Genomic DNA, 27858 nt, shown 5'->3' on the forward strand with positions numbered 1-27858 from the left:
GCGGTTCCACAGGACACATAGCTCGGTATTGTCGTCAACGCCGCCCATCACGAAGGACACCACCCATGTTCTCGCCACCAGGAACCGGTACATCATATGACCTGCGGACGGCCGACTTGTTTCCGAGGGACCGTTTTTCGCACGAGACTAGACGCAGCGATTCCCCAGCCTCTGAGCGGAGTTTGACACCACCATCTAACCGACCCCGTCGCTCGCCGTCCCCTCGGCGTCGTACGTCCCCTCCGCCGCCGGGAAACTAGCATCCGCGGCCGATGGAGGTGAGGTCGCCGGACGGTCTTTGCAAGATATACCTCTGCCTGTTGTGATGTTAAAAAACAAAGTGAATGTGTTGATTGACGGAATACCGACGATGGCTTTAGTTGATACTGGGGCGACTGTGTCTGTGATGAGCCTCGCCTTCAAAAATCGGCTAGGCCACAAAGTTATGTTTTCTTGGACCGACGCCATTACCTTTCGTGGAGTAGGCGGCGAGTGGCTTCATCCCCTCGGTGTTTGTGCTGTGAGTGTTTTGTTGGCTGGAAAAGTGTTTGCGTCGGAATTCCTGGTTCTTCCTCGTTGTTCGCACGATGTGATTCTTGGTATCGATTTTCTTGAGCAATGCGGCGCTTCCGTCGACTGTGGCAGTGGTGAAATATCGTTAAAGCAGTTATTTATACCGGCACTTTCTGAACAAAGTTCACGTGGCGAAGACAGGAACACACTCAGTGTGATCGATGAAGTGATAGCACCATCTTGGTGCCTGACACCCGTTCGTGTCTCTTCAAGTGCCGTTGATGCTGCTTGTGTTGACCTTGTAGTTGGGCCTCTCAGCATAAACTGCGCTAAAAAGAATATACTTGTACCCTGTTCTGTCGTGTGCATGGCGAAAGGAGTCGCAACATTGTGGGCGCTGAACTGTTCTGCCACGCCGGTTGTGCTTCCTCGCGGTATGAAGATCGCATTCTTCGATGAAGCCTCATGCAGCTCAATAGCAGCACTAACTGCGGACCCCGCCCCAGCTTCCTCTCCTTGCGATAATCGTCATCACGATCTAATGCTCGGTATGATCAGTAAGGCTCTCAGTACAACGGAACGGCAAGCGCTGGTACAGGTCCTTTCCCGGCATATGGCTGCATTCGACTTTGAACATGGAGATGCGCCACTTCAGCTACCGTCATCCCGCACTCGCCATAGAATAGACACCGGCTCAGCACACCCCATCCGCCAGAAGCCCTACCGAGTGTCATCCTCCGAGCGCAAAGTTATTGCCGAACAAGTAAAGGACATGATGAACAAAGGTGTCGTTCAAGAGTCGTCCAGCCCATGGGCAGCCCCGGTGATCCTTGTCCGGAAAAAAGATGGTTCCTGGCGATTCTGCGTGGATTACAGGCGTCTAAACGCAGTGACAAAGAAGGATGTCTATCCCCTACCACGAATTGACGACGTCATTGATTGCTTGCACGCCGCTTCTTATTTTTCAACACTTGATTTGCGATCGGGTTATTGGCAAATACTTATGGAACCTGAAGACAAGGAGAAGACTGCATTCGTGACTCCAGATGGCCTGTTCGAATTTAATGTTATGCCTTTTGGCCTTTGCAATGCTCCTGCCACTTTTGAAAGATTTATGGACACAGTACTGCGCGGTCTAAAATGGGAGATATGCATGTGTTACCTTGACGACGTTGTAATCTTTGGCCGCACGTTTGAAGAACATAACAACCGTCTCAGCCTTGTCCTCGACTGCATCGAAAAAGCCGGGCTGGTTCTGAATTCCAAGAAATGCCGGTTTGGCGAACGTCAAACACTGGTTCTAGGACACTTAGTGGACAAGAATTGCGTCAGACCCGATCCTCGTAAGATTGAAGCAGTGAGCTCCTTCAAACCACCGCAGTCTGCACGAGAACTTCGTTCATTCATCGGCCTATGTTCGTATTTTCGTCGTTTTGTTCCCCGGTTTGCCGAGATCGTCTACCCACTCACAAGTATCCTGCGACAGGACGCAGCCTTCAACTGGACACCAGACTGCGACGCCTCATTCTCCCAACTTAAGTTTATACTAACGTCAGCACCCCTCTTACGTCACTTCGATCCATCTTGCCCGCCCGAGGTTCACACTGACGCTAGTGGTATCGGCATAGGAGCAGTGCTTGTACAACGTCACAGTGGTGCAGAGCATGTCGTCGCATACGCCAGCCGTTGCCTGAGCAAATCTGAACGCAATTATACGGTTACGGAACAGGAATGCCTGGCAGCTGTTTTCGCCGTCCAGAAGTTCCGCTGTTATCTTTACGGGCGACCATTCAAGATAATTACCGACCACCATTCCTTATGCTGGATGATCGGTTTGCGTGATCCCTCTGGTCGCCTCGCACGTTGGGCGCTGCGCCTTCAGGAATACGACTTTACGGTGTCATACAAGAGTGGCCGTCGTCACGCTGACGCGGACTGCCTCTCTCGGATTCCTCTTGCCACTACCGACTGCGATGCTGATAATTTTGACGACTGTCTCGCTGCAGTTACTAGCACGTTTCCCGACGCGGCCGACTTTCAGCGAGAACAACGCAACGATCTCACCCTCGATCCGCTTTTTGTCGCCGCCCGTACTTCCCACGGCAGCGGTCGCTTTACTGTTCGGGACAAGTTGCTCTACAAGACTAACTATTCTAAGCCTGGAGCGCGTTTTCTGCTAGTTGTCCCCGAGAGCCTCCGCTCCGATGTTTTACGTGCCATGCATGACGATGCCACATCCGGCCATTTCGGCTTCGTGCGAACGCTGCACCGCACGCGGGAACGCTTTTATTGGCCGAAGATGTACGAAACAACCAAGCGCTATGTCGCTAGTTGCGAAACGTGCCAACGTCACAAGCGACCTGCCACCGCAGCGCCAGGCCCCCTTCAGCCATTGACACCACCCAGTACGCCTTTCGAACAAGTAGGAATTGACCTTTTGGGTCCATTTCCTTTATCTAACCATAGGAACCGCTGGATAATCGTCTGCGTGGACCATCTTACACGGTATGCGGAAACAGCAGCCATACCCTCTTCCACCGCTGCTTCCGTGGCGGTCTTCTTGCTGCACTCCGTGGTCCTTCGCCATGGCCCACCGCGTGTCATTATCAGCGACCGTGGCCGCCAGTTCACTGCTGATGCTGTTGAAGAATTACTTCGTATGTGCACTACACAGTTCCGTCATTCAACACCGTACCATCCGCAGACAAATGGTCTCGTTGAACGGACAAACAGAACGCTGACCAACATGCTTGCCATGTACGTTTCCGCCAATCACAAGAACTGGGATGACGTGCTGCCTTTTATCACTTATGCGTACAACACGGCGAAACACGAAACAACGGACTTTAGCCCATTTCATCTCCTGTACGCCAGGTTACCGCGAAGCCCTCTGGACACTTTCTTACCCTTCATTCTGCACAATGACGATTCTGTATCGCAGACCTTGTGCCTCGCGGAAGAAGCGCGTCGAATAGCTCGTCTTCGGACTCTGGCCTCGCAACATCGTTCGAAGGAGCGGTACGACGACCGTCACGAACAAGTATCGTTCGAAAAAGGCGATTTGGTGTTGCTTTGGACACCGCAACGCAAGCGTGGATTGTGCCAAAAGCTTTTGTCACAATATTCGGGCCCATTTGTAGTCGTGGACCGTCTCAGCCAACTCACTTACGTAATAGCTCGTCTCCTGAGCAATGGTCGACGATCAAGCGGAACGCAGCTCACTCATATTGCTCGCCTCAAACGGTTCTACCCTCCTTGACCATCTTGACTCGCCCTACGGGCTTCGTCTGCTTGCGGGGGAATGTAACGGTCATGCGAAAGACAGAGAAGAGAAAGAGAGAAGAAGAGGAGAACGAAGGGTCTTTGCAAGGCCGCAGCGCGCTACCACCATCATCCATCTCCTGTAAATAAAACCCTCTTATCACAACTCGTTGTAACAATATGATTCTTCCAATGGACGCACTCTTTACAGCGGAGACGATGCAGCTCTCCAGGAAAAAGGCGAGCCCGCTTCGGTGGTTTTTTGTATATTTTTTATTGCGTTAGCAATCATATGGACACTCAGGACAGGTTTTCACTGTCGCCATCATGTTCCGTATAAACTGTAAATCGATAACATCGCTCGGCGCATTGTATGTTCTAACCGCGAATAAAAGCTTGCGAGCGTTGGCAAGGAACATGGCTAAAGCAGAGATAAAACTAGCTGGCCATCTCCGTCACACGGAATAACATCAACCCGCGTGCGTGGCCTGCCGTCGATTGCTCCTGAAGCAGAAGAAAAAGCCCGCCCGTCATTTGCTGGGCGAAGGAGCAGGAAGGGATGTCTGGGGAGAGGGACTGCGTAACTCGAGCAGCAACTGTGGACTTTGACTATAAGGGCGCGGTCGAGAGCGCTGGCACGCGCGCTATTTCGGCAGACATCCCCCAGCGAACGGCTCGTATAGAGGGTTTCACTGTTTACTAACACAGGCCCTGGACTGCTTCCGGTTTCCTGCGCTGGCGTACGCTAGCAGGATTGGCGGGGAACAAAAGCCTTGGCGAGTAGCCCGTAGAGTTTCAACACTTTTCTCCCTGTGTGTAGCGAAATATTTCAATTAAATGTTCTTCTAAGCTACACACAACACTAAAAGAGTTAGTCTTTAACTATAAGCGCCTTCCTTTTATGTGAAACTGGAAAAACAGTATTCCCTTACTCTGACAAATCTTTAAAAAACGCTTTACGCTTCGGCGTTGCAGAATAATAAATGAGGTGACCGGAAGTTTCTTGGGGTACACCACGTGCTCCTGCTATCGCAATCTTGAAACCGTCTATACTTTCTACGCGCTGTGAGCGCTGTCATCTCACTGCTTCGCACTAGGACCACTGATACGACAAAGTGACCGAAAACCGCTCCTCTTCCAGGAGCGGCTGTATTGCCATACTCCAGCGTTTTGTAGATTTAAGTGAGATCGGAGCAAAAAGAGTTAGCTGCTAGCCCTCGTTCACGTAACATTACGGCGTGTACTTATCGCATTCACTGCTTCGCCCTTCCCCCCTTCCCCCTCCGCGCCGCGCCGCCGCCGGTCCGGGGGGGATCGGAGATCTCTGTTCGTTCCGCGTTCGTTCTGGCGGTGTTACGTCACAAAAGGGGGCGGTCCGCAGCTCTCTTCCGCCGAGAGGAAGAGGACAGCCAATCGTCAAGCGGTGAGCGGCGAGCTTTCCGGAAGTAGACGCGCATCGTTTGTCCTCGGCAAGGGGACCGTATATTTCAAAACGAATTGTTTCTCGCCTTCTAATAAATACAGTTGTTATACGAAAAGATATTGTTTTTTTTTTTTTTTTTCACGCTCAAACAGTTTCTGAAACAGCAATAGGTTTGAGCGCTGATATTTATTGGTGTTAGTTTTTTTAACGTGCTCGCTATGTGAAGTCGCGCACGCGAAAAAAAAAAGAGAAAAGTAGCGGTTGGTGCAGTTTTTGAATATGTCGTCCCACCGGAAAGTCTGGCTTGGCTCCCGGGTGTCGAATCGTCAAAAGGAGCTTCTGCTGGCTTTTATAAAAGAGCACCCACAGATACCTACGCCGTCGTGCCCACTGGGGCCGTGGTTTACGAGTGAGGGCCGGGATGACACGTGACAGTAGCTGGTAGCGCTTTTGAACTAAGAAGTCCCTGCGCGTAAGACCACAGCCCAGTGGCAGGCCCGTTCATTTTGTTCGCACTGTTCGTTTCGATAACAGAAAGCGACGCCGCACTCGCTCATGTCTTCAAACGCATCTCGCCCCTCCAACCGCAAGAGAAGCATACGTCGCAAGCGCCATTTTCTCAAAATCAGTTGTTGCGGCAGCCGCGACCGCCACATCATGCCGTGCGAAGCCGTTTGTTCGCTCGAGAGAACGCGTGCGAACGGTCTCGCGCTCCGTTCGTTTGTAGCAGACGACATGCTCGTTATGACGCGGTATGACGTCACCAAAAAATAAAAGATCAAGCAAAAAGAAAAATGGCTACGCCCCTCAGAAACGTGGTTTTTTCCGGCTTCGGCCAATCGCGTACGCCGCCAGAATGGGTACAGAACGAACGGCGCAGAACAGAGATCTCCGATCACCCCACTCGTTGTGCCGCGATATGACGCCACCAAAAAAGAAAAGATCAAGCAAAAAAAAAAGAAATGGCGACACCCCATGGCCTTGAGTGGCATCTCCCGCTTCAGCCAATCAGCGCGCTTGTTCTTCCCCAGGAGAACGAACAAGCGGAACGAACAGATCTCCGATCGCCCCCCCGATGAACGCCGTGCCGTTCACGCGCTGCCGCCGGAGGTGGAAACACCGGCGCGCCGCCGCCGGTGATTTTGGGTCCGGCGCACATGGCTACTCCCGACCCTCTCTCAAGCGCAGTCGGCGTCTTCCGCCATGCCCTTACTAACCAAAAGATTTACAAAGCCACGTACGTTTAAGTACATTAGCCGCGCGCATTTCACCGGATAATATGCGAACGCGACGGCCATTTCTCTCTCCTCCCCCCCCCCCCCCCCCCCCGCTAGTCTCCCGTCATTAGAGGGCGGGGGACGCGCTTCACCAGGCACTGGAGAAGTGTTAGGAAAAACATGGCTACCGAAAACGAGCGTTACCCAATAATATTCGTCGGCGTCGCTTCAATACTTGTCGCAACTTAACGAAGAAGACAAAAAATCTAAGGTCTTGAGCCTTGGTAATCCATCAAGGCTACCACTGCCCACCTGGCACAACAGTGTGGGAGCGAGCACAATAACCAAGTGGATGGGCCAGCTGGAGTTGCGACCAAGCTCATTCTCTACACTCGTTGTTAGTTTTGTAAGTAATCACGTGTGTACCATCTGGCACATCAACATGCGCCTGCTTAACGGTTGCTACAAATTATAATGGCGTCTGTCTTCGTAATTTGCAATAAAACTGTGGCCAATAGGAAGTATTCACAAAAAATGCTGGTAACCAATCGCTTATGTTATAAATACCCTTTTTCGGAGAAATCAATTAGCGCCCTCTTTCTAAACAGCAACCACATCATATCAGACTATCCGTTGAGCTCAGAAGATTTAGTGCTGATACGTAAAAATGAAGAAATCGTTTTTGAATAAATGGCCCCACTAAATGTAATAACGTTATTGGAGTTTTAACACACACAAAAAAAATTTAAATCCTAGCAAATGCCAGGCCACTTTTTATTTTTAAGAGGCGATTATTTAGCCTATATTTTCTGCACGTTTAAAAACTTGAATGCAAACTTACAGGGTATATTTAAGTTAGAATATTTTTTGAAATGTGAGGCGATGTTTGTTCCAGACATATTATTCACAAACGGCGCGGTCATTCACAATAGTTCCTTTTGAATTAAAAAAAGAAGTGTATACTCCGCCTTAGCTTTTCTAGCTCACATTTGCAGCTAGAAAACCTGCGTGTCAATGTTCCAAAAATATTATGTTAGGTGTAATACTTTATAAACATTTATTGGGACTATATGTGCTGCAACAAATGCATTTTGCAGAACTGCTAGTTCTCCTCTGACTGTGCAGTTAAAATTTGTGCAAACTGAAGAATTTCAGTTCTTAAAGATCGATTTCCTTGTCGCAAGTACTAAAAATCGAGGTACTAAATCGCGCTTTCCCTAAATTATTTTACTGTTTCAAATGCAACAATTTTCAATCTGCTTGACATGGGCCTTGATAATGAACAAGCGTTCTTGCATTTTGAATTGCGATGTCGCACTTGCCCCGGGATGCCTATTTTTGCATAGTTGGGTCAGAAACTCACCTCTTCTTCTCTGTAGAGGCGCACATTCATCGCTATGGAAGTTGTGACGTCACCGGACAGATGCCGAAGCAGAGCTGTATGCATCGCGTTCAGAGATATAACGCTGCTCAGCACGGCGTGTGGATTCCACCATGCCTCAAGCCTGCAAGAATACAAAAAAAAAACTGTTAATCCACAGTGTCGAGATGCGTGCAGCCAGTGAAGACGCAGAAGATGCCAATATATTACTTACTTTACGCAAAAGTGGCGTGCGTGTACGATATATATATAGATTTATCAGGATAGCAGATATGCACAACCGACCGAAGTTTTTAGTACGGGTGTACAAGGTAGATGAAGCTCCTATGGTATTCGATATTTCTAAAATACCTCTATCAAATTGTGATATTGTTTGCTACACCCTCATTCTTCATCAGGCATGCAACTATTGCGGTACGTGTTTAAAATACATACGCATTTCGCTCTAAACACTCAAGATACAAAAGAAGAAAAAGAATCGACGGCACTCAGCTGCTCTTTCGCGCTTTTTCAGTGCTTGACTGCTGCGGCTAACATGTTCAGACATCAGCAAAGGCCTGCCAATCACGGATGTCGTTCTTTTTAGACGTCTTTGTTTTCTGTTGTCTAATGGGTTACGGCTTTTCACTTAACCAGGAGGTAACAAATCGAAGTTCACTAATTCTAATTCAGAAAGTCTGCATCAGTTTTGAAGGGAAGCTGAAGTGGTTTTGGAATTCGATAAAACTTGATGTTTAGCAAGGGCCGACATTATTGTCGATGATGTCGTAATGTTTTTTTTTTTTTTGTGGTTGTTGCAGCAGGAGCTTTAAGATGCACGAAAGAAAAGTTTGTTTTGCTCCGCCCACGCGAATGCATCGAAAGTGTGGAGCGTGGAACTACGTCATCTTCGGTAGCTTTGGCGGAGCCGCGCTGCACTTCAATGGAAGGTTCCCGCCACTTGCTGACCCTAACTGCGACAGCGCTGTTTATGTACCGAGGCTACAGTAAGTATAGAGACGCTGAAAATTCTGCAGCTGGATATCTGCCATAACGACAAACAGCCGAGCGCAATGTGAACAAGCGTCTCGTATCTTCAACCGTGGCCTCCGTCACTAGATGCGGCTGCGCGTATCGCCGGAGCTAATCGCGGACGCCACGCTTTAACAGTGCTGCTGATGCAGATGACGCGGCACACCGAAGATGACGTCACCGCGTTCGCTCTGCACCTCAAAAAGCACTGCGACTGCTGTCGCCGTTTTTTTTTTTTTTGCCAAAAAAAAATGTTATTTGTGTCCACTTTCGAGAACTCTCAGATAGGTTTTCGAACTCAGCAGGGATGAAACAGGTTACCCCTGCAAAATCATTTTCTTTTAGAAAGTGCTTCAGCTTCATATTAGTAGTTCAAGCAAACATTTTCTGCGAGAATAGCCACATGGGGAAGGTAATTGCTGTCGTTTCATTTTACGCAGAAAAACGTGAACACATTCTTACCGTAGTGAATTCGATTCTTCCTCGCTAGAAAAAAAAAAGCAAGAAAATAAAACAATAACAGATATTATGTAAGAAAAGCCTGTTTTTCTGGTTATTTTTAGTGCTCGAAAGCAAAGCTACATGAAACTTATCGATTGCAGCAATATGAGGATCGACTTCATTGCACAGAGTAATATTGAAGCGTCGATATTTTCTAACTGTTCACGTGGAATTGTTTTTTTTTTTCGCTTTCCTGCTGTGCAGCGAAGACTTTACCGGCAGTATGATACTTCATTTTATTCTGAACTGAAGTAGTCAAGCGTCCCACGACGCTCCTAAAGAGAATTCGCGTTCCTTCTTAAAGAGTTGTACACCTCAGCACTCTCTTAAAGAGAGTTCTACATGTCTGAGTCACATGTGTAGCAAAGAAGAGTCAAATGACCCCTTTTTAACACGAAAGTGTTTTATGCCGGGGTCCACCAAAACTTTCATGACGTATTTCCGTCACGGAAATACGTCCGCAAAATGAAAGCCATCAGATGGCAAAGAAAAAAAACTATGAGCAAAAGTTCCGCTGTCAGGAGTCGAACCCACGACCTCTCGGTCCGAGATAATGGGTAGCGGGCATTTAGCCCCCTGAGCTACCGACAAACACACAACCGAGGTTACATAAACGCGCCCTTTATATTTCACACTTTCCTCTCACAATGCTCGTGGATAGATGGATGGCTGCTATGAGCGTCCCTTTTAGTATGGGGCGGTGACATGTGTGCCACGAGGGTCGAAAAAAGAACTTCCTTGCCTCCGCCATTAGCTCGTGCAACGCGCCCAAGCCTCGCTCATAGCATCCATTCATATCGAAAAATAGCTCTCGGACGCTCGCCTGGCTACCGCATCGCGCTTCCCGGTCATCCTGTGAGAATTAACGGCCGGACTAGAGGGAAGACACGACGCTCGTCGCGTTTCTCTTCGCGTTTCAAGACGCTTTGAAGGAGTGCATATAGAGTATCAGTGATTACAATGTGCTTGTTGATGCCATCCTTGCACGGTGTTCACCATATGCGGTGTCCAGGTATATCTGGACAACCTCAGCTACCGCAAGGGCTAAATCATGATCATGGGCATTAGTCGTCGGTACGGAAAGGTGCGGCAACAAGAGCTTGATTTGGGCGAGTTGGTTCATGCGCTCTTTTCTGTGTGTCATTTTTAGATGCGAAGTATCTTATGGCGGAGTTCAATGCGGTGGTGGTGGTGGTGGTGGTGTGCGGCGTGACCACCCTTACTGCTCATGCGCATACCCTCACCACTCACCCTCTCCACTCTTCCTCTGAAACGCGGGCTAGACCAACGCCACCTAGACAAGGCTAGACATGCCGAAATTCTCTCCAGCGCAACGCCGCGATGAGCACCAGCGCATGCGGGTCCCCTCCCCCTCTCTCTCCTCTCCTACGCTGCCTCCTATCGCACGCCTGCCGACTGCGTTCCCCGCTCGCCCTGTGAGTATTAACGGCCAGGCTCGTTTTCTTAACACAATGCACTATTGCTGAACGATTTCTCCTGCATACAAAAGGCGTCATGTTGCTCAGATGTCAGGAATGGTTTCCTCCAGTTACAGGTTGATGTTTCACTCAAGGACTCTGTCAGACCTTGTATAATCACACATCTGTATTAGTTTGCCTGTTTACATAATTTTCATTGATGTTTGTTAAAATTCCGCGTATCTTTGTATACCCACTCCTGCCATAGCGCACTTAGCGCTGCAGTATGTGTAAATAAATAAATAAATAAAGACAAGACACGCGTAGCGTTCCTCTTCGCGTTCCACGACGCGAGGTCTGTAGCATGCTCAAAGAACGCCAACGGAACGCGATCGTGCAAGTGCTCTTGCTTCGCATCGCCTCATGGTCCCCTTTAGCGGGAAATGGTGTAATGCATTTTTCCTACTGATGTTGCGCTGTACCCACGATATTCGGAAAGGTGCGACTAAGCGTCAACATGGGTGCGTCCATATCAAGCTGTGCTATACCTGCCAAACAACAATAGACATTGTACAAGCTCTCATACCAATGCACTATAAACAATCAACTACTTCCGTGACGACACGTTTCACTTTCGTGTTATACCGATTCCTATGACAGAGAGATCAACCATCTCTTAGACTCAGTCTACTGAGGCCGACAGCTTACAGCTTCAATATTTTCGTACTCGTTTTCTTAACACAATGCACTATTGCTGAACGATTTCTCCTGCATACAAAAGGCGTCATGTTGCTCAGATGTCAGGAATGGTTTCCTCCAGTTACAGGTTGATGTTTCACTCAAGGACTCTGTCAGAGCAAGTGCATAAACTCACTCGTCGTGGCCGAAGACACTTCCGAACACAAACGCTCGTGCGTATTCCAAAAAGTTGCCAAACCCAATGGAAAGCAGCGTCTGCTTGGCCGAGGCAACGCCGACAATGTTATTTACCGTGCCTTGTGACACGGGGTTGAAATACTTCTGGACGAAGTTCGCTGACACATTGTCGACCTGAAAAAACAAATGTAGACGTTGTATTTATCGCAATATTGAGGATATTATAGTCGTATACAGACGTCGATTGGTGGGCATTCGACGTCATTCAATTTGAAATAAAGTCAGGGATTAGCATTCGTTGACGAGATATTCACCAAAGCTAGAATGTTGCGCCGATCGTGGTACTAAATCGTTGATTGACACGATGCACAGAACTTCATTTTTAAGCTACAGCATCATCGCGTTTTTCATTCCGGAATAATGCATCTCACACTGAAGCCATTCAGCAGACGCATATTTAAAGTGTCTATTTGCGTTGTTCAAATGAAAATTCTGTTCTGTCCATTTTAATTACATTTTATACCGAAACCTCACTCTGCCTAATCTTATCACGTGATTGCACAGTTGCTCTGCTAGGCTTTAGGCGCTATGCGATTAGGCTCAGAGGGGCTGGAGAAAATTTTACGTTTCCGGAGTTCCATTATTCGTTACCGCTGTTTGCCGATGAAATATTAGTTAAAATGACAGTATTAAGGCAGCAATAGAAAGCGCTACTACAGGGCCCTCATTGTTTTTCAGTGTCCGCTCCTTCTCAGTGTTTCGTTTCTACGAACAGAATCTCCAAGTGCATGCATGATCTCAAGCTTTCATTCAGAGTGCATTATAAACAATTCTCAGTCCGACAAAAAGAAACAAATATTCATTTGACTCTTTTTGTACGTCCTGCCTTGCCACATATATAACTGTCTTCAAAGAGACCCGCGAACTCTCTTTGAAGACCATCATACTATTTTCGTAGAGTCGTGGAACGCATGTCTTTCTAAAATAGGGCTAACGTGTATGTTTAAACAGCCAGATGTATTGGCAAGTCAGAACTCACAAAAAGAGTCAAAGGACTCTTCTTTTTTTTTTCTCATAGTGCATGCTAAAACGACGGGAATTATTTTTTTGACAACTGAATTCGATATTCATGTGAGCATTAGCGCAAGCTTGTTGGTTGTACACAGCATCGAACGAAGCTTTCGCCAGCACTTCAGGTTACCTGCACGAACGCGGCACCCTGCGGGTAGAGCACCTTGGGTATGATGGCTATGAGCTCAGTGTCCACCTCGCGTGATACCAAGTCGAGGCGTGCAGTGAGCGGATTGCGTTTCGTGAGCAAGTCTTGCTCAAGCCGGAACTGCACGAAGAACACCGCCGCCGGAAGTAGCCAGCAGACAAACAGCGTGGACGGGGAGCGGGCGAAACACAACCACCTCTTGGACCACAGTGCAGCGAGCCGTGACACAGTGCTGGACCGCTGAACGCCTCCATTCATGCCGGTTGTTGCATGAGGCAGCGGCCGCATTTCTAAACGGTGGTCGACACCTTGACGTTGGGGGAAAATATAAATAAAATACTGCTTTTATTGCTACTATGTATGACTGCCTAACTATCGGTGCGGTGCAGGGTTCGTGCTTTTTGTAGAGCAAAAGACACAAAAGAGGCGTTGCTGATCAGCTTTCAAGGCAAAGAACATTCCAAGGATCTATGTCCCGTTGTTTTGATTCATTAGTATGGTTGGCGGTCGTCGGCGCATAAGCGGTCATACTTTCACTGCTGATAAAAAAGGTGCATCCTCAGGCGTAATCACGTGCTTCGAACGCCAGCAAATGTATGAGAATAAAGAAACAGTTGATGTGAACGAACTCAACAGAGCTATTTAAAACATCGTTTGCTACTTTCGAAGGCAAAATAAGTGTTTCATGGTAATCTGCCGTACATACAGGTATATCCGAAGTAGAGAAGGTGCGGAATCAGAGCAGAATACACCGGTTATGTTCGTTTGCTGTCACTTCTTGGAAACGTCTCTTAAATGTGGATGCGTCTAATCTAATAACATTATTACTCGAGAGGCAGTTTGAGACTCTCCTATTCTGACGATAACAAATGTGCATCGAGTCGGGAAAGTTACGAACAAATTATATGATTAGGAGGCAGTGCCCTCTCCATCTTCGTGAACAAAAATTTGTTGGATTTTAGCTGCTATTTAGATACATTAGTTATTTCAGAACGTCCTCTATTGAGTTAACCTATATTTTGTTCAGCAGTCTGCTGTAACATATAACGAAAGGATCAATATCCAAAATCTGCGGTCCTATACTTAGGTTTCTTTAGTATAAAGTACAAAATTTTGGGGCAGCTACACAGTAGTACTCCGAAGACTGAGGAAATGGCGGAGCTGGTGGCATCATGAGATGATGTCATAGTGACGTCACGAAACGTCAATATGACGTCACTAAGTTTGGGGACTTGTTCCCCTCTTTTCTCTCCTTCTCACCCCCACTTTCCTTGCTCACCCACAGCTATTCAATACTCTACATGGCTATCATATGCTTTCTCTCTCTCTCTGTATCTTTCTGCCTATTTCTCTCGGTCTCTTTCCTTCTCTCTCTATCCTTTGCTCGTTCTTTCGCCCATAGCAACGCAATCATAGGATTCCTATAAATGCTTGTTCTGTTACCGTGCCTGGATAACCGAGGACCATGGGTGCCCGGTCTCGAATTCCGCCTCGCCAAGAAAATTATTTCGTTCTGTTCATTTCTTCTCATCCTCCTCTTCACTTCTCATCTCCTGTCCTCCTCCTCTCGTTTATTCTCTCCACTTGGACGAGCAGTTTTCTTTTAAGGGGGTATGGTAGGGTATCGACGAAGAAGCGGTTTTTTTTTGTTTCATTACTAAAAACTAATACACACTCCGAGGAGCAAAATCTTGCTTTGGCGAGCGCGTAGGAGCGCTCGAAGCCATTAAGAAATGACTCCAAAAACTGCGCCTCCTGACAGATGCGAGTGCTTGTTTACATGTTGTTTTCCCTGATCGTTTCTGTATGCATGTATTTTTTTATAATAAATATGGCTAGATTGGTAAATATATTAAATTCCTACCATATTCATATTTTTGCACACTTTCCCAGCAGTAATGCTCTTCTAGCGTAGTATTTCGTTTAGGTTGTGGGCGCCTTCTGCGCGTGTTCTTAAACATAAAGGCGCGTTCTTCTTGCGATGAACTTTTTGAAATTTTTCGAAACTTGGTGTATCTTTTCTTGAAGGCTATCCGACTGATTTCGCTGACATTTTCGTTATACTTAAAGGCCAACTCCGGCGATTTTTCGAGGTCGATGGATCTCAGTGAAATTCGCTGGGTACGTTCCTTTGCACGTTTCCGCCATTTATGCCAAATTACAGGCTTGAGACATGCGCAGATTGTTTGCAAATTAATTTTAAAGATTGTCTGCAAACGCCCTCCTGGCTTCCCACAATTATTGGCAACATTGCGTCTGTGACGTCAGTATTGGCAAGGCGGCGGAAGTGACGCAGCCGAGGGCACCGCTAACTTCGGCGCTTAGGCCGCTACAGCGAGCTTCTGCTGTGCACAAGGCGACAGACAGCGTTGGTTTGGCCGGCGCTTCGCTGGTCGTACCGGCTGTCACAGTTTTCATACTCCGCGCCAGCGTGACCGGCATGCCTTGCACGACATCCGGTTCGTTCGTAACAACGTCTACGTCATACGTAGACAGTACACTCGGTTGGGTTTCGGTTTCGGTGTTGCGCTTTTTTGCTTATTTAAAATTATTCTCCAATTTGCCGAGTATTTCTGCTATCGGGCCCGTAACAGGACCGTCTCAGGAACATAAAAGCACCATTACTTTGACATGGCCAAAAAATCGCCGGAGTTGACCTTTAAGTCCCTTCCAAATAGTCTGAATCCGAGACTTTGAAAAACTGTGTGAGCAATAAATAAAGAAAAAATATTAATTGCAGTGTCTCCCTTACGGCACGTGACATATGACAACATAATTCTTTCTTGTGAGATAAACGTAGGAGCCCGTTTTTAGAGCTGGGGGTCAATGCCACTACCATATCGAACTTGCGTGCCAGATTTCCCGGTCATACTGTTCGTCGTTTCTGAGAAAAGATAGATTTAATTTTACACCCAAGTATAAAATAGGTACTTAAATACAAAATAGTAACAAAAGCGACAGGATTGAAATCGCGCAAAGTGAAGGCCAAAAGGCTTTCTTAATTAGCACGCAAAATTTCCCAATAGAATATGGAAGTTTTTGAGATATAAAGCTGAAAGCAAGGTGACCCGTTTACCCTACAATACCCCCTTGACGTTCGCCTCCCTCCTCCTTCCCAGCTCCTTGCCTCAGCACTCCTCGTTTTACTAGGCTTTGCTCTCCCCCACCCTCCTTCCCCAACCACTGGCATTTGCACTGACCCCAAGCTCTTTCGCCAAACTCCTTCCCCACCATCTTCATTACTCTCCTTCGCTTTGTTCTCCCCCTCAACTGTCTTCGCTTTCCCTGGCACCTGCTGTACTCGGCAGTGGGACTTGCCCAATCCTTGTGGCGCATACGACCTGCCCGAGTTTTTTGCGGACGAAGCAGGCCGAACCCTGTGCTTAAACAGATCCGCTGTTGAAAATTAAATTGACGTGTTTTACGTGCGAAAACCGTAACATAATTCAGGAATAGGCCGTGGGGGGGGGGGGGTCTGTGGACTAAATTTAACCCACGCCTAAACCTAAGAACACGGGTATTCTTGCATTTTGCCCCAACTCCCAATCCCTCTCCTTATCTTTTTAAATAGAAATATTCGTTTCGCAGATCACTAACCCTCAAATGGCAAAGCGAGTGGGAATCAAATATAAACAACAAACTCCAACTCATCAAGCCTGTACTTCATGAATGGAAAACATGTTACCATCAAAAACGGTTCATCGAAGTTGTCCTATGTCGACTTCGTGTAGGTCACACGCATACTACACATAACTACCTGTTCGCAGATGAGGACCCACCAACATGCGACAAATGTCATGAACAATTGACAGTATTACACATCTTAACAACCTGTCCAGATATGGAAACTCAAAGAAAGAAACACTTCCTTATGCTTTATAAGTTACACATACCACTACATCCAAGGTTAGTTTTAGATGAAGAACCTCTAATACCACCAGCTAATATCATGAGCTTCTTAGACGAAGCAGACTTAATAAATAAGCTTTAATCACTACGCTCCATGCCACACATAGTGCGGGAAGCCTCATAAACTTTTGCGACCTGTAGCACGGCCTCTTCGAAGAGGCTGTTGCTGCGGCGGCTATTTTAAAATAAAGCACTTGCCTCCTGGCCCTTGGAAACAAGGACACGGGGAAGGCAGCAGTGCTATGTACATATCTCTGCGGTTTTAGTATCATAATCCTGCGCAGAATACATACCGATTGACCATCCCGCGTATCATGCTCACAATTTTAATGTATATATGCAGTATATTTTACGCATCTAAACAGCGAGTGATCTTAGGCCTTTCTACAGCCACACTGCACTTTTCAGTCTACCCCATATGTCATAGATGACCACATTCTCATAGTCATGATCATAGTGTACGTTACCTAGAGTGCATTTTATTGGCTTTTGTTGTTTTAAGTGCGAATGCACTTTATAAGCGACCCTGAATCCGCCGTCCCATAGCAACGGCGCGAGGAAAGGAGAGGAGCGTCTGTAGCAACGGCGCAGCGACGTCACACCCCACGTGACTGCGCGCGCTCCGCCTCCTCACCGCGGTTTGCGCGGGCGCGCGCCGGCTCCGCACCGCTCTTCTAGGTGGCATTGGGTGCAGTGCTTCGCCGCTCCTTCTCTCGCCGTTCGCTCTCTCTCCTCCCTGCGCCCCACTCTCCCGTCCGCTGGCTGGGCGCCTCTCGAAATGTGTGCTTGAGACGCCGCTGTGAAACGCCAACGGCGACCACAAGGCTGAGATTATGGCCGTCAGGTACAATGACAACACAAACAGGTGCTGATGAATGTGTAAATAAATGGTTACGGTACAAATCCACGTCTTGTCATTAATTTACGCCATTAAAATTACTGCGCCGTGTACTCTCGGCGCAAGAAATGCATTCGCATTTCCTCACGATTCCCTTCGGGGAGGTGGGGGCATTTTTTTGTTTCGCTTTTCTCTCCTTCTCTCACCATGTGGCTGGCGCAGCATAGCCGTAGTCGCTTTTGCGCCAATAAAACCAACTTAACTAACTAACTAACTAAATATTCGTTTCGAAGAGGATTCACATATTCAAAACAATGTACCATTACGCAATAACTACACATAGCGATGGTTCCATAAGCGCAATGTTGTTGTTGTTTTTTTTTTCTTTTACTTCAGTAGGATAGTTCGTCGTAGTAATTGTAGTTAGGACATGCGTGTGGCACTACTGTTCATGTTCCTCTCACCTGTTCTGATTGGGTACTCTCGTGAGTCCTCTCCACTTGCAATGTTGTAAACGCTGATAAAAAAGAAATGTGAAAATTATATCAGAATCGCTCAGTAAAATATTCTCTGTCGCCGCGACAGCGTAACTTTCTAACGATGCACATACCGTCAGTATTTTCTTACAAGCCCACGACATATTTGTTTTTATACTAGGACGTCGAGAGCACAGTACAAGAGATAAATACGCTGTTTTCACGTGCACCACACCAGCATAACGTTTACTCCGCGCTCGTCGACTTACATGATGGCTAAATTTGCCAAGTTTCATTCCCTGCATTTGGGGTCATCTGTACGTGACGCCATCTCTCGGCGGCAGCAACGGTGTCCTGCCGTAACCGAATAGGAAATAGGCGAGAAAAATCATATCTGAGGAAAAAAGCTAGTTACCAAAAAGTACTCCCTGTTATATGCAGCAGAGACCCACTGGAACATTTTATTAGAATTGCAGTATCGCACTACAAAGTGTGTGCCTTCACAGGACAAATGAACACCGCCCATTAGAAACACATGAGGCCCCATTGTAAATTAGTAAACACTCTGGTAAGCCACGCGCTTTGTAGTGTGACTGTAATTTTACCACAACGTTCCAATGGGTCTCTGGTGCATAATACCGCAAGTCTTTATCGATGACTAGCTTTCATTTTTTGACAGATATGATTTTTTGTTCGCCTATTTCCCATTCAGTTACGGCAGGCCACCGCTGTCACCGACGAGGCATGGCACATGTCTACGTGCACATGCCCTCAAATCCTGGTCATGATTTATATGGAATTTTACAGCCTCTACGATGTGTCGTGATACCATGTCGCTCTACCTGAATACGCTATGTATCTCGCATCTATAGTGCCCTAAAAGGCAAGAGGGTACGCTGTTCGTCAGGCTCGCTCAGTGCCTTATATTCCCAAATATAAACTTCGAGGAGCCTGCTTTACCGAATTTATTTCTACCTATGGTTCAAGCATCTCCGTCTTGCCGCGGCAGCACATTACAGGTGCTTCAAGTCTTAGAAAACAGTGCTACACTTACAACCAGTGAAGTTTCGCATCCTGGCGAAATAATACAACTGCGATAGCTATTATATGGACAGTCTCGGCTGATTTTTGCCGTCGCCGTCATGTCCCGGATATGTATATGTATGTATATATAAAAAAGGCACAAAGAAAAGTAAAGCAGAAGAAAAAAATTCCGAAGAAACCGACAGGGGATTCAAACCATCCAGACAACTCAACCATGCCCCATGCAAGCGCCGGCGAAATAACGGCGAGCTATTTATATACACAATTTACCGCTGGTAATAAGCAAATCTCGGAGGAGCTTGAGCGTGTTTTCTGTCACGCAACGCTGCTAAATTTCTTTCAATTTGAAAAGTGCCCTTGCGACGTGCACGACAAAGTGGCTCTTTTCTGTACCCATTCGTGATGCGGAAGAAAAAAAAACAAAGAACACCGGGCACACCTTGCATCAGACGCCCCGTGTGGCAGTTTAAAAAGAAAAAAGTGCCGCAGTTTAAAAGAAAAAGAAATATCTAAGAGTATTATTAATTTATTTTAAGTATTCTATTATTCATTAGTCGTAGAATTCCTATGTGAACACTTTTATCTATTAAATATTCGTTTCTTGGCTAAACCCCCCGAGTGAGTGTGAGCCAATCATAAAGGCAATCATCATATTATTCTCTGTTGGCGGCACTTGCCGCGCGTTGCTCAAGCCCAAAGACGTAACAACATCGACAGTTGTTAGTTCACGCTTGCCCTGTGCATGCCTGTGCGTTCTTTTCGGGCGTCTTTCTTTTTGCTTCAGCGGCGCGCTGCAAGTATCGAGCTCTTCTCGCTCTTTTTGTGACATTCCAATTTCGTGCTATCGCATTCATTGCTCCGCCCTTGTGGCATAACTGTGACTTTTTTTTCCTAGAGCCTCCAATTCCTGGATACGTTGTTTTCAGCAGAAGTGTTCCTTTTTTTGCGCTACACAATTTTCTACTGTGTCCTACGCCTGACCGGCGAATGAACGGCTTAATAAGATCGATGGACACTCAATAAGTGTACACAAGTTCGTAAAGTGGTGTGGTTGCTACTTCCGTGTCTAAAATGATTGTCGGTACCCGTAGTTGAACGCTCACATGAATAGTAGCCGACGCATTTGCAGAGGTCATTCTGTAGCCAGCAAGTGTCGTGTAGCCACATATTGTCGTGCGCTGTGTGTCACCCTCTATAACAGAAGTAGCCCAGACAAGTGAGATTTGTTCTCCAATACCGCCAATACAGCAGAGTACTTATATGTTCGCATATTTATAGGAGCAAGTCAACAGCTAAGTTTGGCAGGTAAACCTCATAATGTCCTTGCGTGAGTAAGAATGCCACCTAGTTACTGCATAAACACGAGGCTTAAGTGCGTCCGAGACTTCGTTCCAATGAAGCGAAGAGCCTTGTTGGAGTAGTATGTAAATGCGTGCGCATATGACATACCGCACATGCAGCTTGGAGACGTCAACAACGATATATGTCACGTGACCACTCGCTCACCTGACGTACACGTCTTGAAGCGTGGTTGCCTTCAGCCCCACGGCCGTGATTCCGAGGTCTCTGCTCCGCCATTCGAGCATTCGTAGGACTGCAGTCACTCGCTCAGAATTGCACTGGGACAGTGTAATCGATACATCGTGTATTCTTTCCTCGCAAACGGTAGCTTCCGGTGCAATGTGGCGAACTTCTGACAACACCCGATCCACACGGAACGTGTCGTCAAGTTTAGCGATGGTCAAATGAGATCCCGTGCCTACGCAGAATTGGTACAGTGTTTCAGTTCAAGTCAAGATTTGAAACTTTGTGGCGTTATTGCAGTTCCAGGCGGTATTATGCGCGTTTTCCATTCGCTTCGTTGATTTAAAAGTAGTTGCCTTGTATCACATATGGGCATATCAAAACTGTCGTTGACTTACCTACTTGCTGGTTATAATTTCCAACACTTTTTCGAGCTTTAAAGAATCTCCGTCAACCCATATTGCTGTGGTTGTAGCAATTGTGTACATTCATTTTTAAACAAATAACACAATAATTAGTTAAATATTAGCCGACATCGCTGAGTCGTTCTAAGTAATTGTTAAAGCCAAGTGGACTATAATTAAGCAATGTGAGCTATTTCTGCCTGCTTGAGTCATCATCATCCCCAGCCTATTTTACGGTCACTGCAGGATGAAGAGATCCCTTAATGAGTGAGTTGAAATGTTTATTTGTAAAAGAGGGAAAGGAAAAATCAGGGCGAGGAGGTGGGTTCCTCTATTTAGGGCTCTGCTGGCCTGTACGGCCCGCTGGTTTTAGTCCATGTGGGCCAGCTGAATCTCCCTGTTCTCACCAGCGAGCCAGATCTCTCACTTCCTAGGGTTTTCTCCAGTTTACCTTGTCCTGCGTAAGCTTACTCCACTTTATGCCTGCGAATTTCTTCATTGTGAAGGGCATTTGCGCAAGCAAAACACCAGGGGCATGAAAGAAAGAAGACGCGAGACAACGTCTTGTCTCGTGTCTTTTCTTTAATGTCCCTGGATGTTTTTTTTTTGTTTTTGTTTATTTGTTGGTTTGTTTTTGCGCAAATGCCCTTCACTATGAAATGCCAACTCGCCCAACACTCTGTTCTAAGTTTCTTTCTTTCGTGTAACCCTCGGCCTTCCTCGGCGGCGCTTCCCATCGCATGGCATCCTTTTCTAAATATGGTCAACTTTATGTCGCCGTCAACGTCATCACAATTCTGTGAGTCAGTGTAGTTATTAACCACGCATCGATCTGCCAGTCAAATGTCAACAATTGCAATGCCAACTCACTGAAACGGTTCTTGAGGAACGTCGGAGACCCAGTGGAGGCTACCATACCACGGCATAATAGGACGACTCGGTCGGCGAGCAGGTCGGCCTCGTGCATGTCGTGCGTCGAAAGGAGGATAGTGGTGTGTCGCATACGCATCGCCAGCAATACGTCCCACAGCTCCCGCCGGCTCTCGGGGTCTAGCGATGATGATGGCTCGTCCAGTATGACCACCTTCGTAGACACGTAAACGCTCTTTACGAATGAAGTTATAACTCAGCGTGGTCCATCTGCGCCATTTGCGCCATTTTGCCAGAATCCCAAGTCCATACACCTTGCTGTCCCCATTCGATTGCAGCTTGTACCGACTGTCCCAAAGTTCGCTATTTCATTGTTCACAGTGTTTACAATGCAGTAGCATTTCCTCTCAGCACACTAATAAGAATCTTCAGCAAAAAGTTAGACATAAGAATTTTTTTTTTCTGCTCGAAACCTACTCCAAAACACGCTTTAGCCCCAAACGCGCTGGAAAACACAGTTCCTTTTGCTCCAGATCTGCTCCAAACCTGCCTTTTTTCTGCTACAACAATCGCTCTAAAACCAAAACGGCTGGATCACCTCTGATAGCGGCTTGATCTTGCCGGAAAGCCATGTGCAGTCGCTCAAGTGCATTTGTGTTCAATTATTTCCACTCTTTATTTATGGTCTATGTGCCAACATTTAACGGGACCTGCCTGATAAACCAACGTGCCATTAGTGCGTCCGCATATTAGTGGTGTGCATGAAAGCTGGCTGAATACCAACAGAACGCGCTTAGGAGGCTTCAAATTATCACTTACCGACCGTGCGCAGAGACATCGCATCAACACTTCACCGAAAAAAGCAGAGGCTAGCAAGGATAAAAGCGATCAGGTCGCTCCCGTTCTTTCTTTCATGCGTGGTTTGTCGTAGACTACGCAGCATTTGAAGTTATTCCTTTCGCTTTAAAAATGCACTTGGCGTTTCCTAAATTAGCGTATTGGGAATTATCACTGGCCCACTAGGTAGTTACGTCTTTCCTGGGGTGAATATTGTGAACGACCAATAGTTCGTCGATCAGTCTCGCAGTATTTCAGTTCTGCAAATATTTCAGGTGATATATAAAAAAAATCAGCCGTGTATATTACCATTTGCAAATTGCAAGGAAAGCAATATTATCAAAACTAATCGTTAGTGGCGTACTGAATAATAATCTCTTATGCAGTTTCGCGACATCAAACAAACAATTTAGTTATTGATTTCATTGTTTTCACAGATAGTAGATTCAAGCTAGGTAAGACACTAATTTCTGCAACCCATAAAGCACGAGGCATTCACAAATTAGGCAGGAAGGCCGGGGGGGGGGGGGGGGATAGTGAAATACGGAAGCATGGAGTGGTAACCTGTGCGATATGAGTACTCATACTCTACCGATCGCTGGTCTGAGTACGTATCTTCCTTTTAGAAAAAAAAAACGCCTAGCTCGCGCAGAACGCGCAGCACAGTCACAGCGTAAGCTGCACGAACGGTATTCATAGATGCCGTTGTAAACTCTCTTAGGGCGTCTACTGCAAGTACAGTTGCGAGGTACCCAATACAAAATAAACCATCACATTTTGGGAAGCAGCGACGCATCCGCTTGGCGTTTTTAAGGCAATATGCGCGCTGACCTAGCTGTATACTTTGGTGTTGTGGTGGTGGATGATGATACTATAACAAGGATGACCAAGCATCATGGATAATTCTTTTTTAATGGACTCGAAGATTTAAACCACCGACTCGTTACGCAGTTCGCATGATGTGACGCCCGGTGAGACTGTACTCTTCTGCACGCAATATTGCACCTGTTAGCGAGCTTCAGAGTCACATATGCCGCGTGTATAGGGTCCATTTCCAAAGCGTGTACGAGCACTGGGATGTTTTGGTGGTAGAGCACATGCTTGCTAACAGTAACGTAGCCAAAATATTTTTTTCCGGGGGGGGGGGGGGGGCGCGGGGGGTTGGGGTCGGGGGTGAGGGGCAGTTCTGCCATACTATATGAATGTTCGCGCGTGCGTTTCTACATGTGTGCGCATATATACGCATGCAAATTCTAAAAAAAATTTCGGAGGAGGAGTTCCCAACCCTTCCCCCCCCCTGAATATGCCCCTCCTTCTTTGTGCGATGGCACAATATGCACAATGCGCGATGGCATAATATTAACAGACACATTGTGGGAGTGTGCTTAGATAATCAATGTGCGCGATAGCTCCGACGGATACTGGCGGCGGCGGCGGCGGACTACTACGGCTACTGTTGAGGACAACAAAACCGGCTGCCGTTGTGAGCTCGTAAAAGCCTAAGCTGCAACACTTGCGGGTGCCCGTCGGCACTGCGAAACGAGTTGAGTGCCTGTCGCAATGCAGGCGACACCTCTAACGCTTTACTACCACTGCGGCAACTTTGTTCGAACACTATTCAGGAAAATATCTCTTACGCCCTTCAGCAGACTGCTGATATACAGCTATCAACCCCCACGAAAAGCCACTTGCCTCTCTCTATAGCGCAGCTTAAGCTGATTTTATACGGAATAGAATGTGCGAACTGAAATAAAAGAAAACTTACATCCGTCAGAACCCGTATGCGAGGATTATCTAAGTGTCGCAAGAGGCATTGTCGCATTTTACACCACTTTATTCAACTTCCATTACAACAGATTAAACTTGCGTGCGCCTGCGCCACGTTTGGGTTGGTCACACTGTCAGTCACACGCAATGCGCATCCCTCGAGACTTCCTGACCCTTCGCGCACGAGCCGCCCAATCCATTAAAACCGACTGAGCACAGCGTGGCGTTCCAACCATTACTCATTGGCATTCTCCAGCTGAATGTACTTCACGTCTCCGGTCACTTCACTCTCCCCGCGCGAGCCGGCAGTGTGCGTAGATATTGTGGTAGCAGCACGTACCGTTTACGATGCCCTGCCGTTCTGTTGTGGCACGTTTGCCCGTTTCTCTTTCAGAGCGGTGGGTGTGGCGCTCGCTTACTGAGCTGATTACGAGTTTCAATTTCTCGTAAAGCGCAACATTTCTCAATGCTTTGACCCCGGCATCGTACTGATCCCTCATTACCAGACCAACGTGTGCTGGGAGAGATAATGAAATATTCCTGCACTTAAAACTTGTAGCTCTAGGTTTATTTATGCTTTATTCACGTAGAATGGCAGCTACGCGTAAAATTTTAACGTAGAAGTTTGTTGGAAGCACTCAAGGCTACGTCTGCCGCTGCTGTTGGTCTATTTTTGGGGGAGATGGGTACGCGCGTCTTTCCTGGCGCCCCCTCCGTTAAGCTGCGCCCGTACAGTGCAGAAATGGGTAGCGTGTTGTGTGCAATATCACTGCGTTGACTATACGAGCACGTGTTTTTGACAACTTGTTGAATAATTTCCTAGTGGCTTCACGCTACAAACGGGGTGCTTGTCCATTTCTCCTTTCTTAACATTCCATAATGCACCTCAGTCAAGATTGGGAATTGTAGATCTGCGCCTAAATATATATGTATGTACTCACACATCTAATTTGCTGCCCTACAGAAGTGGCCTTGGGCACCTTTTTGAGTATATCTTCATCAGCCGTACGTGTAAGATTAACATTTGTAATATAAGAAGTGCCGCACAGCATATAGTTTAAAGTTCTTTGCTGATCCAGAAGGCAAATTTTCTATTTTTCAACCACAAAATAAACAGTTTCAACAGACAAATGGAGCCTATCGACAAAATGAAAAACTACTTCATGAAGGCTAGAGTGGTTAGTGCAGTCGCACATTGTGACATGTTCGTGCGTGGTTTACTGACCAAGTTAAACATCGTGTAGATTCGTTAGTGCAACCATAGTCACGGCGGCTTAGCTGGTATGGCGGTGTGCAACTGAACACGACGAGAGCGCGTGCTTGATTTTCTGCGAGAGCGCCGATATTCTGACGGGACCGATATGCAATAACGTTCGTTTTCCTAATTACTAGCTGCGTTCCTAGTTTAAAGAACCTCACTTTGTCAAACTTATTCCGCAGTCTACCACTACGGCGTGCCTCATTATCAGGTTCTGGTTCTTGAATTGTTTAATTTAATTTTATATTCTTTTGTCGGCTAGTTTAAAGAACAACTGGAAAGCGGAAGGCAAGGGACTGCACAAAATTTCACGAACAGGACCCTTGTCGCGCTTCTTTTGCAAACAAAGAGCCTTGTCGCGCTTCTTTTGCAAACAAAGAGAATTCTAATTTCCTATAAAGAGAAAACGAAACAACAACACATCTTTACACCTTTTTGAGGGATTAATAGTGTAATAATTGGGGGGGGGGGGGGGGTTTAACATCCGAAAACCACGGCATGATTATGAGAGACGCCGTAGTGGAGGGCTCAGGAAATTCTGACCACCTGGGGTTCTTTAACGGGTACCTAAATCTAAGTACACGGGCCTCGAGCATTTTGCCTCCATAGAAAGTGCGGCCGCCGCGGAAGGGATTCGATCCCGCAACCTGCGGTTCAGCAGTCGAGCACCATAACCACTAGACCACCGTGGCGTGTTTTTAGAGGGATTATTTGTGAACATCTAAGTATTGCGGGCACGTGTTCACGTTTTGATATATCCTCGTCATCACCACCAATGTGGGTACTGCCGTAAGCCCTCGCATAACATTAAGGGTAGCCTCGAGAGCCATTAGAAAAAAATATGGCTCATCCCTCTGTCATAGGAATCGGTAGAACACAAAAGTGAAACGTGTCGTCACACGAGTCGTTGATTGTTTATAGTGCATTGGTATATCAGAGATTGTACAATGTCTAATGGTGTTTGGCAGATATAGCACCGTTTGATGTGGAGGCATCCACGTTGACGTCTAGCGGCACATCTCCGTACCGAGGACTAACACCAATGATCATGATTTAACCCTTGCTGTAGCGGAAATTGTCAAAATACACCTGGACACTGCATACGGGGAATGCGGGGAATATGGGGACTACGAGGAATACTCGACATGCACTCCTTTAAAGCAGCCTGAAACGCAAAGAAAACGCGACGAGCGTCGTGTCTTCCCTCTAGCCTGGCCGTTACTTCTCACAGGGCGAGTGGGGAACGCGGTGCGACAACCATGCGAGCGTCGGAGAGCTATTTTTGGATATTGATGGATGCTATGAGCAAGGCTTGGCCTAAAGGCACCACCTTGCGGTGTGTTAAAGAGTTGACGAAATTACACTTCTATTGGAAACGCGCCGAATGGGATGGTCGTAGAAACGGCGCGCATTTTTTTTCTCGAGCCTGGTGGCACACATCCCACCGCCCCGTTATAAAGTGGACGCTCATAGCATTCATCCATCCATCCAAGAACACTGTGAGAGGAAAGTGTGAAAGATAAAAGCTGCGTTCATATGGACACGTTATGAGTTCGGCGGTAGGTTAGTGGGCTAAAGACCCGCCAGCCATCGTCGTGGACCGAGAGGTCATGGGTTCGACACCCGTGAACAGAACTTTTTATTGCAGTTTTTTTTTTCTTTGGCATCTGATGGCGTTCATTTTGTTGACGTATTTCCGTGACTGAAACACGTCATGAAAGCCTAGGTGGACCCCGGCATAAAACATTTTCGTGTTAAAAAAAAAGGCAAACATTTGAAGTACCTTTGGTTTCGACAGCGTTGCGATGGCAATACTTAGGCGCTGTTTCTGTCCCCCTGAAAGGGCTCCACAGAGGCAGTCTGCCTTGTCGACGAGGCGGGCCTGATTCAGCGCGTGCGAAATCCGCTTCGGGATTAAAGTCCTCCTGCGCTCCTTCACCTGGAAAAAGAAAAAGCGAATCCGTCCGCTCAAAATTTTATCCTTCGCATTCACTCTAGATTGGCTGCACGCAATATCGACAATCATGGTTCGCATTTGTTAACTTTCTCGCAAAACGATGGCAGCTGCGCTACGACTTTGACACAGACGTATTTGTGACAAACTATGCAAG

The 27858-nt window shown here is 46.9% G+C and overlaps 1 protein-coding gene across 1 annotated transcript in view; it reads right to left on the minus strand.

Annotated features, from left to right (window-relative positions):
* Nucleotides 1–1305: 1305 nt before the first annotated feature.
* LOC119385623 (ATP-binding cassette sub-family A member 17-like) overlaps nt 1306–27858 on the minus strand; it is a 35117-nt gene continuing 8564 nt past the window's right edge. Inside the window, exons 2-10 of the mRNA XM_049414045.1 lie at nt 27531–27686; nt 21886–22099; nt 20594–20846; nt 18032–18084; nt 12803–13128; nt 11600–11775; nt 7778–7919; nt 1676–1768; nt 1306–1374 (exon numbers count right to left, since the gene is read on the minus strand). Of these exons, the coding sequence (XP_049270002.1) occupies nt 1306–1374; nt 1676–1768; nt 7778–7919; nt 11600–11775; nt 12803–13128; nt 18032–18084; nt 20594–20846; nt 21886–22099; nt 27531–27686 (1482 nt within the window). The remainder of the gene's footprint in view (nt 1375–1675; nt 1769–7777; nt 7920–11599; nt 11776–12802; nt 13129–18031; nt 18085–20593; nt 20847–21885; nt 22100–27530; nt 27687–27858) is intronic.

This window comes from Rhipicephalus sanguineus, chromosome 3 (assembly GCF_013339695.2).
Source record: "Rhipicephalus sanguineus isolate Rsan-2018 chromosome 3, BIME_Rsan_1.4, whole genome shotgun sequence".
Lineage (NCBI taxonomy): Eukaryota > Metazoa > Arthropoda > Arachnida > Ixodida > Ixodidae > Rhipicephalus > Rhipicephalus sanguineus.